At 66.8% G+C, this 10551-nt stretch overlaps 1 protein-coding gene across 1 annotated transcript in view; it reads right to left on the bottom strand.

The window, feature by feature from the left end:
- Positions 1-10551, bottom strand: part of CACNA1B (calcium channel, voltage-dependent, N type, alpha 1B subunit) — a gene marked incomplete at its 3' end in the record, with an annotated part of 138429 nt that overhangs the window by 81645 nt on the left and 46233 nt on the right. The window contains exons 8-15 of the mRNA XM_014529697.1: positions 9318-9433; positions 9061-9117; positions 7949-8038; positions 5719-5928; positions 2790-2902; positions 2270-2382; positions 848-979; positions 466-538 (exon numbers count right to left, since the gene is read on the bottom strand). Coding sequence (XP_014385183.1) covers positions 466-538; positions 848-979; positions 2270-2382; positions 2790-2902; positions 5719-5928; positions 7949-8038; positions 9061-9117; positions 9318-9433 — 904 coding nt within the window. The remainder of the gene's footprint in view (positions 1-465; positions 539-847; positions 980-2269; positions 2383-2789; positions 2903-5718; positions 5929-7948; positions 8039-9060; positions 9118-9317; positions 9434-10551) is intronic.

Below are 10551 nucleotides of genomic sequence, written 5' to 3'. Positions count from 1 at the left end.
CACGTGCACCTGCCAGGTGCCCGAGGGCCAGCCCCCACGCTGCTCGGCTCAGGCCTGCCGCCCCGAGGTCTGTGGACAGAAATGGCTGGCAAGGGCGTCTGTGGAGCCACAGCCCAGGGGGTAAGTGTTCGAGCAAGAGGGTCCTCAGGGGAGCCCTAGGCACACGGAGACGGGGGTGGGGGGCACCTGCAGACAGGATTGGATGACAGCGAGCTTGGGCGCTTTGCTGTTTTATTCTCAAAGGATAAACAGCCGCTGGGTCCCGGGTCCTTGGGGCTGAGAGGTGGCAGTGGAGCTCCCGGGGGCATCACAGGACATGGGCCCCGCGGCCCGCCCTCCTCTGTCACGTGTGGGGAGTTGGCGAGTGGGCTGTCTGCGCTGCAGAGGCCTGAGGAGGGACGGGAGGGCGGCCCTCCCAGCCCAGGAGAGCCGAGCAGGACAGAGAGGCCTAGGCTGGGGCCTTACCTGGAAGACAGTGAGGATGGCGGCGGGGAAGGTGTCAAAGTTGGTTGTTGGAGTCTCTTCTTTAAAGTTGAACCTGAGAAAAACAAGAAGCCTTGAGAAAGGCAGCCCATCAGGAGCCAGGACCTGCCCCGCGGCCGCAGCCCCTCACAGGCTGCACGTGGGTGACCTTTAGGTAGAGGCGGCTGGGCCAGCACCACTGCTCTGAGCACACACCCCTGCCCCAGGCACGTCCTGTCCCCCGAACAGCTGCCCTGAGCACCCCTTCCTGCCCCCGGCATGTCCTGTCCCCCGAACAGCTGCCCTGAGCGCCCCTTCCCGCCCCCGGCATGTCCTGTCCCCCAAACAGCTGCCCTGAGCGCCCCTTCCCGCCCCCAGCACGTACTGTCCCCCGAACAGCTGCATGCCCAGCAGGGCGAAGACCACGATGAACAGGAAGAGCAGGAACAGGAGGCTGATGATCGACTTCATGGAGTTGAGCAGTGACACCACCAGGTTCCGCAAGGAGTTCCAGTACCTGTCGGGGCGGCGGGCGGTCTGAGCGCAGGGCTGCACCCGGCAGGGGAGGCCAGCTCTGGACCCGGACCCCACCTTCAACCGCTCTGTGTCACACCTGTGGATTCGGGACCTTCTGACCCCTAAGGGCCACGCCCCTGGAGGGAGGCGGAGCTTTTCTCGGCAGTTCGACCGCCATCCCTGTCACCGGGGCCCACGGGGGTGGCACAGCCGACATGTGCAGGCTGACGGGCCCCTCACACCCGCTCCGGTCACTCCACTCAGCAGAACAACGCCCCCCCCCCTCAGGCAGCTGCTCCTCCAGGCCCCCTTTCACCCAACACCCCACACCCCCAGGGCCCCGGGCAGCGCTGTGTGTGAGGACAGCTGCGTGGCAGCCAGAGGACCTGCGTGAGGATGTAGTCAAGTCCACGGCCCTCCCTGCAAAGACCGCTGTAGCGGGGAGTGAAGCCTGGCCCGAGTCCCCTCAGCACCTTCCACCCCCCCACCCCCCCTCATTCTCCCGGGTCTCCCCACAGCCTGGCTGCTGACCCTCAGAGAGCCTGACCCCCTCCACCGCGGCTCCTACTGTGCAGAGCCCAGAGCACCCAGCTTTCCTTCCAGGCACTGTGATCAGCCCAGACCCCGGGAGACCGGCTTCAGCTGTGCTCCCGGTCCCGCAGCGGCTGTGGCCCAGGCCGAGGCAGCTGCACAAAGACCGCGCTGGGGCATCGTGGGCCCACACCCAGCCGCTCACGTGGAGGAGCCTCCTGCCCTCAGGCAGCCGGGGCCCAGCCTGCTGTCTCCTGGTTCCGTCACCACAGCTCTAGCCATGAAGGTGCGGTCCAGCCCAGCTGTCCTCACTCCCTGCACCATCTCTGCCCCACCTCAGCCTCCTTGTGGGCGAAACAGAGCAACTCGCTGCTACAGTGACACAAGCAACCAAGTGGGATGAATGGGAGCAGACAGCGGGCCAGGGGCCAGGTGGCTCAGGTCAGCCAGGCAGAGCCCGGCGAGGAGGGACTGATGGGTGGGAGGCTGATGTGAGCTAGAGAGGCCGCCAGCGACACCGAGGCCGTCGGGACGATCCCGAGGACGGACGTGCCCCCGATGAGGCCGAGATGAAGTCATGTGGGCTGCTGGCCTGGCCGGTTCGGTCACTTTCTGTATTTATACAATTATGAGCCACAGAAAGAGTTTCCAGACAGCGGAGAGCAAACCAGCCCCATGAATTCCCGGGACAACACCCCCCCACACACACACATGCTGCCTGCACCGCCCCCCCCCCCCCAGGAGCAGGCAGGGGACATACTTTGTGACCTTGAAGATCCTCAGCAGCCGGAGAGCCCGCAGCACACTGATCCCAAAGGAGGTTCCCGGCTTGATGGCCGCCCAGACCACTTCAAAGATGCTCCCCACGATGACCTGCAGGGGAGGAGGGTCAGGCTCCGGCGCACTCGGCCCCACGTGTGCACGGCGCCCCCCACAGCTCCGCCCTGCCTGCCTCCTCGGCAGCTCAAGCACACGCCTGGCACGGAGCTGCAGGCCCACAGGCCCAGGAGGACACGGACGGAGTGACAGACGGAAGGGAAGGAGAAGTCCCACAGGCGGGCAGACCACGGAGCACCCCACCCATCAGGGCCCGGCCAGGACAGGCCTCCCTGTCACCTGCACCTGCCGTGCACAGACAGCCTTGCTGACCACAGGGTACAGTCCTTTAGTCCCCTGGGTCCCCCTGGGTGGGGCAGTGGGCGGGGCTGTTGCACCTTCCAGCGAGGTCCAGCTCGGCCGCCTGGACCCCAGCGCTGACCCTGCAGAGGCTTCTCACTCACCCCGAAGTCGAAGCAGTTGAAGGAGGACCGGAAGTAGCTCCTGGGCCCCAGGCCGTACATCTTCAGGGACATCTCTGTGAGGAAGAGACCCAGGAAAACAAACTCTGCAAAGTCTAGGAGAAGCCGGAGAAGAGGGGGTTAGCGCGAAGCCTCCTCCCTCCGGCTTCAGCCCAGCCCAGCCCAGAGGACACCAGGCCCGGGCCTTTCAGGGGAGCCTTCCAGCCTGGCCTGCGGCCCCCAAGCCCTGAAATCTCAGGCCAAGGCAGGGACAACCGAGGACGGGGGTGCAGAGATGCTCACTCCAGTCCCCAAGGCGGGGCATGCCCAGTGCCGTGGACGTGAGACAGGCTCAGCCGTGAGCTCCCGGATGGGACTCGGGGTACCCAGAGCAGGGCAGATGGCGGGGCAGCCTGGACCCACCCCACTGCCTAGTCCCTGCCCCACGCCACGCTCGGATGGACCCCCCCCCAGCACCAGGCTGGGTTTGAACTTTGTTCAGTTTGCCCCTGCACCCTGAGCACCCCCAGTCCCGACCAGCATGCTGCTCGCTCTGTGAGTCACACAGAGGCTCCTGTGGCCGCTGCCTCCACTGGCCGAGTGGACCCTCCGGGGCCTCAGGACGGCAGGGAGGACATGCTGAGCTGGGAGCCAGGTGGGGGATTCCAGGCACAGACACTGGCCCAGCCTGGGGGGGTGGGAGCGGGGCGCAGGAGTCGGAGCAAGAAAGCCCAGAGTTGCTCGAGGCCACAGAGAGCAGACCCGCTGGCCCAGCCACGGCCACACCAGGAATCCGGGCGTCGTCGGACAGGTCCGGCTGAGCCTCCTCCCCAAGCACTGAGTTGGAACTGGCTCATTTCATACAACGGGCCAACGGCTCTGTGCCCTCCGACCCCAGCTCAGAACCCATAGCCGCGCCCACACGAAGGCCAAGGCCGTGAGAGGGTACGAAGGGTCAGCTGGCAGCCACCGGCCAGGCTTCCGGCCTCTGGACCTCCAGCTGCTCCTGAAACAGACAGTGACGAGGGCCCCACGCCCCTGCCACCACGCACCAGACCACCTCACTCCCGCGCTCACCGCGCTCACTGCAGCCTCCGCGGCACCATCGGGGCAGGTCTGCAGCTGCCTGCACTCCGGGCGAGCAGGGACACCAACTCCACTGCCCCCTGGGCCAGCCTCAGACGGACACACGACTGTCTGTACGGTCCAAGGGCTCAGGGAGGGGACCCTCCGTCCATGGTCTGAGGACATGGACAACCAGCCCAGGGAGCAAGCCTCCTCTGAACCAACCGAAGCATCACCAGGGCACCCAGGCCGGGCGAGGAGGCCAGGAGCCTCCTGCAGAAGCTGAGGGCCAAGGTCAGAGGCAAGGACACCCACTGACCCTCAGGCAGGAACAGCTCAGGGCAGAGGGACCCCCAGCCGCCCTGAATGACTGCCTACAGGGTGGGGGCGGGGCAGGGGAAGTTGGGCCGGCCCCGAAGGGCAGCTCACAAGGCCCCAGCGACCCGGAGGCCCGAGGCTCCTGGCCACCCGCGATGTGTGATCGATCACAAAGGCACCCCACCCCTCGCAGGTCCCCACAACAGAGCTCAGGTCCTGGGCAGGAGGCCACAGAGATGGGCCTTCCAGCCACTAACACAGGCTCAAAGCTGACGCTGCCCAGACACGCCTCCTGCTCCAGGAGATGGCGAGAGCGGCCGCAGGGGCACGGACGGGGCGAAGCGGCTGCGGAAGGGCAGCCCTGCCTGCCTGTCTGCACCCAGAAAGCCCCGCCCTGCGCTTCATGCTCAGCCTCCTCTGAGGCCGAGGAAGGGGACCATGCACTCATTCACTCATTCATTCCTTCCAAAGGCTCGTGCGCTGCAGGGGAGGCCGGAGCGGCCGTGCAGTGCACGTCGCTTGCTCTTCAGTCCCCGTGGTCTGCGAGCCTGAGCCCGGCTGCCTGCTGGACGCTCCCAGAAGCTCCCGGGCCCTCTGGCTCTGCTGCCTCTGCCCTTCCCCGCCGTCCACGTGACACACTTCGAAGCGGATGTGGGGAACTAGCCTGGAGCCCTCCCACATCCCCCAGGGCCTGTGGAGCCGTCAGCGTCCACGGCTCCTCAAGCCTTCAGGAGCTGCCCGGCTCAGTGTCCCCCGGGGGTGTGGGGCTGGCCTGCAGGGCCAGGACTGGACAAAGGCTCTTGGGCTCAGTGGCTTCAGGCGCATAGAGCTCCCTGGGGGGAGCCAGGATGGAAGCCGGGCACTGCAGGCACGGCCCCACCAGTGGCCTGTCTCCACAGCTCTGAGCTCTTTCAGCTTCCAGCCCCCTGTGGCCTGCAGAGCCCTGGGGGTCACCCTGGCCTGGACGAGCAAGGAGCCCCGCCCTTGCTACCTTCCTCGACCTCCTGGAACGGCCACCAAGGCCGAGACCACTCGGGACTCAGACCCCCGAGGCCCTCGTTGCGGCTCACGGACGCAGGGCTGTAAGTCAGCCCTGGTTATGGACACACCCAGGACCAGCCAATCAGAAAGAGGGTGGGAACGGCCAGGGGAGCCCCGGGAGCCCAACTGCCCCTCCTCGGGGACCCGGCGGGAGCGTCACCTTGTGGCAAATGACACGAGCAGCTATGTGCCCTGGCCCATAGGTCTGAAGCCCCACAGGGAGTACCCAGGTCTGCCTGGACTGGCTGGTGCCTGGCCATCCAACCCACTCCCCCCAGTGCCCAGACCCTCCCTCGTTTCACCCCCCGAAAGGTAAGGTCTAGCCAATCAGCTCGGCTTCCTGGAACCAGGGCCCAGGTCCGAGGCCCGGGCAGCCCTGGGATGGGCCTGAGCAGCCTGTGGGGGCACTTGGGTCAGGGCGTCCCAAGGTCATGGGCAATGGCCCAGGAGTTCCAGGCTGCATCCGGGAGGTGGCTGGGGAGGAGCGGGGGCCGGGCCCACTACGTACACAGCGCAGTGGTGAGCCGCTGGGGCTGGTTGTAGTGCACCATGGCCACGCACAGCGTGTTCAGGGCCACCACGCACAGCACCACCCAGTAGAAGCTCTGCGCCTTCACCATGCGCCGCACGAAGAACCGGAACATCTTCTCCTTCCGGCGGAAGTAGGACGAGCCCTCTGTCTTCCCGCTCTTGAGGCTGGCGCGGGCGAAGGGGGACCCTGGGGAGAGGGGGCTCGCTGAGGATGTGCGGGGACAGCAGCCCCAGGACACATCCCCTCCTCCAGAGGTGCCCTCACCCCCCATAAAACCACCTTCAAGGACACTGGCCCCTGCACCCCTGCATGGGCCCTGGCCCTGCCCGTTCCACCAAGGACAGCAGCATCTCATCGGTGCTGGGCTGCGATGGGTGACGTGGTCTGTCTCCAGCCCTTGGCCACCTTCCAGGAACACAGCCCTGTGCTCCCAGGCCACCCGGCTCCATCCTGCGGCCTGGGGCCCCGCTGCACCCGAGCCCCCGCCTTCTTTAACGGGTCAGCAGGGCAGGGTCTGGCTGTGAGCCGCGCCCCGCCCGCCTCAGGATTTCTCCAGCGTCTGCACTCAGGGCTGGCGTGTGCGTGCCGCTCAAAGCCCCTGGGCGTGGGCATCGGGTCCCAGGAGGGTGGGGAGTGTGGGCATATGCGTCACATGATGTCGAGCGCATCTGCACGTGTGTGCACGCACGTGTGAGTGTGTGAGTGTGTGTGTGTGTGTGTGTGTGCATGCTAAGCACACCATCAGGCTGGCGTTTCTGGGTTCAGAGATGAAAACAGGCCGAGGCCTTGAAGAGACGCGTCTACGCGGAGCAGCTGCATCAGGCAGCAGCTACCACCCTAGTCAGCCCACATAGCCCAACAGCCAGGCCTGGCAGCCCTTCCCGGAACCCTAGCGGCAGCTTCCTGGCAGGCACTCCAGATGCCACGCCCGTCCCACCCGAGGAAGACGCTGCTCCACCCCAGCCTCCCCAGCTGAGCCGGGACACAGCCTCCAGCCCCGTCCAGACAGCCACAGCCACCGCCGAGGAGCCAGAGCTGCTCAAGCCACGGGCGCTCCCAGCGGCCCTGCTGAGGGCTGCACAGCACCGAGGCCAAGGCCAGACACCCGCTCCCTCCTCACAGGCAGCGAGGGGCACAGGGAGCCGCAGTGCAGCCTGGTCCGTGAAGCCACACTCAGACCCCATCCCTTTCTGGGTCATTCACACACACACCCCCCTCCAGGACACACACTCACAGACCCACACAGGACGTACCTAGAACCATGGCCACCCTGGAAGGAGGGGAAGAGGACACGTGATTCAGGGAGATGCTGTGAGCACATGTGGCCGGTGAGCAACCCCGTGGTCTGGTCTCCGATGTATCAGAACCCAACCACTCACCTCCCGCTCTCCAGCTGACCGTGCCGGGAGAACAGTCGCTCTGCCGGGGCCGGCTCCACGGGATCACTCCCCCCAACCCCCGCCTGGCTTCCCCACACCCACCTGTGCCCACAGGAGACAGCCACACACTCCCCTGCTCAGCAAAGGCAACCACGCAGGGGCATCCATGGCCATGTTTGCACCAGGCCCCTCGGGCCCCTCCCCCAGCACCCAGTCCACGGGCCAGGCAGTAGGAGCAGGAACTGCCACACCTTCCCCAGCGATAGTGCCCGTTTCCTGCCTCCGCCGGGAAACCAGGCCTCCCGCACTCCCACCAGCTCCCCCGGTGCAACTCGCGTGTCCCAAAGCAAGGCTGGACGTGAGTCCCCACCAACACTGCCCGCAGCCCCACGTGGGCTGGCTCCTCTGTCCTGTGGAGCCACCTTGATGTCTCTCTCACGCCCACGTCTAGTTGGTCAGCCAACCCCGTGGGCTGGTCTCCAAATATATCCAGAATCCAACCACTCCACACCCCTTGGCACTGCCTCCGCATCTAGGCCACCATCTGTGGGTTCCAGCAGCGGCCGGGGGAACGGCAGAGCCAGGAGCAGCCCGCAGCCAGCGAGTGCGCTGAACCAGCGAGCTCAGGCCTGGGCACAGGCGGCCTCCAGGAGCTGCCCCAGGGCACACACGGGCAAACGCCGTGTTCCTGCCCGCGGTGGGCACGGAACTAGCTTACTTGGGCGGGGCAGGCAGTGGGGAAGGAGGGGCCCAGAGAGCTGGGCAGCCCGGGCAGGAAGCTGGGTCCCAGACCCTGCCCACGGAGCCAGGCGAGCCCGGACTCTCACCCACAGCACAGAGGTCTGCAAAGCGGTCCTCGCCCTCCTCGGCGTGGATCAGGTCGTTGCGGCTCTTCTTGTTGGCCGCCCGCTTCAGCACTGCTTTAAGCAAAGGGCAGAGGTGGGGACGCGTGAGCTGTGCAGGCTGCCTGCCTCAGCCCCGCAGAGGATCCGCCGTCCTCCTGGGCCTGGGCCCTTCCCACGTCCTGCCTGAGACGGAGGCATGGGGACGCGGATGACTCTGGTGCTCAAGCAAAGGGACCAGAGGTATGACGGTGGCTCCTGCTGCCCCTTCTCTCCCTGGGAACGGCCTTGCCCCCAGGTGACCGGGTCGGCTGGGCAAGGCCCGGCCTGCACAGCCCCAAGCCTGCACGGCTGGCCAGGTGAGGCCAGAGGTCAGGCCAGCTCTGCAGACCTGCTCACAGCCTGGCTGGGGCCCTACAGACACCCCTCCGCCTGGCCAGGTCTGCCCCGTCCTGAGGGGGAGGGGTGTGCAGGCTGCAGCCCTCCTGCCCCCGGGCTGTGACCTGTGACCTGGGCCCAGCTGGCCCCACCCTGCCCCGTGGCCCCAGGCAGTGTCTCTCGGTGGCAGCCTGGGGCGGCCTCCCCTGGGCCCAGACAGATGCAGCTGGTTTGCCCTGAGGTTTAAAGGTGCAGCAGCAGCCTGTCCCACAGAAAGCTCTATGGTGACGGGAACGCTCAGGTCTTCGCTGGCCAAGATGGAAGCACCAGCCCGGCTGCTACTGGGCACCTGAGATGTGGGCAGCGGGGCCGAGCCACTGCAGTTTTCCCTCCACTTCACTGTGAGGCACCTGCGTGGGAGCTGTCACAGCCGCACTGCCTCCTGCACAACAAGCTCTCGGGGCCAAGCTGTGAGCACAGGTACCCGCGATGCCCAGGCTGAAACCACGCGGGCATGGCTGTGCTGTGTGGACCCACGGCACAGGGCTCACCAGGAGCACGTGCTGACCATCGCAGGGCCTCCCGGGAAGGGCTCTACCAGGCATGTGCGCACATGATGATGTGCAGAGGCCTGGCCTGGCAGACAGCTTCCTGCCCCACCACGCACCTGTGCATGCGTGGCCACCCGTGGGGAGGAAATGCTACCAGGGGTGACCTACCATCCAGGGGGGACTTCTCCTCCGCGTTCTTGTCCTCCTCGGCCAGCATGACTTCCTCTGCGAGAGACACAGCCACACAGCTTCAGGGCGAGCCTGCCTGCCCCGCCCCCACGCAGCCCCCACGCAGCGCGCCTCTGCCTCTGCTTCCCAGAAACCTGCGGGCCCCCTGGGCCTTCTCCACCGGGACAGACACCCTGTGTCCCCCAGGCCGGGGCTGGGACAGGAAGCCAACAGGCCCGGCGCCAGGCAGCGCTCACCAGCCTTGAAGATCCACTCCAGGTAGCCGTTGAGCTCCCGCTCGATCTGCTGCTGCCGCCGCAGCTTCAGGAAGGCCCGGCGGTTCTCCACCCGCTCGCGCTCCTTGGCGAACTCCCTGTGACGCGGGGTGACACAGCACAGCTCAGGTCCCCGCGGCAGGGACCAGGGAGGGGCTGCGACAGGAAACCACCGCCTGGCCTCTGGCCTGAGCATGCAGAGGGCACAGCCGACCCTACTGCTCAGACACCTACACACACAGATGACAGCACCTCGGTCCCCGGAGGAGGCTCTGGGGGGCACGGACCAGCCACATCCCCCTGCTTAGGCCGGCCTGCCCCTCCCTCCACCAGCCAGGCCCTGTCGTCTGTCACCCCGGAAGCCCCAGGACGAGGATTCCCCAGAGGAGACGCCCCCTGGGTCCTCTGCTGCTCGAGAGGAGGGAGGAGGAGCTGGGTCAGGACAGGCCAGGGATAGGGACGAAGGGAAGCATTCGAGTCCATCAGCGGACACGGAGGCTCCGAGTGAGCGGGGAGCTCACCTGCCTCCCCAGGCCCAGCCGAGCTCTCAGGCTCGCAGCACCGGGAGGAGGCCATCCACACCCACACGCTCACGAGCGCGCGCACCCGTCCAGTCTGGCCGAGCTCTCTCAGCTCAGGCTCAGGGCAGGATCCAGGTCCACAAAGTGTGAGCAGGCCCCCCACGGCAAAGAGCATGCGGTCCTCAGCGGGAGGCTGTCTCTCTTCCAGGAAAGCAGCTCTGGACACGGTGGCGTCTGGCAGGCCTGGCTCCTGGCACCCAGCCGCAGAGAGGGAGGCTTGGCTCTGCCAAACCTGACCTCTCGCCTGGGGCCCGTGCCCGCCAGGGCCTGAGCTGCGGCATCCGGCAGGAGAGGAAAGAGCTCCTGCCTGAGCTCCCCCCAAGTTCTGAGTCACAGAACACAGGGTCCCCAGGGCAGGAGGGCCTGGGGCAGGGCCAGGGCCATGACAGTACTGCCGACTCAGCCGACAGCCACCAGCAGGGACTCGCTGCACCACCAGGCCTGCCCTCCTCCAGCCGCAGTTAGCAGAGGAATCACCAACTGCTTCTCTGGGTGCAGGGCTGGCCCGGGCGGAGGAGGAACAGCCAGCCCTCCCTCCGGCAGCTTCCCCCGCCAGGCACGCTGCAGCTGCACCGGGTCCTACAGGCCGAGCCCCCCTCCCCCAGTCCAGGCTGCGGGTGGCACCTAATGCCGCT

The sequence above is a fragment of the Myotis brandtii genome, unplaced genomic scaffold, assembly GCF_000412655.1.
Source record: "Myotis brandtii unplaced genomic scaffold, ASM41265v1 scaffold691, whole genome shotgun sequence".
NCBI classification, from domain to species: domain Eukaryota; kingdom Metazoa; phylum Chordata; class Mammalia; order Chiroptera; family Vespertilionidae; genus Myotis; species Myotis brandtii.
This window is presented reverse-complemented; position numbering and strand designations above follow the sequence as displayed.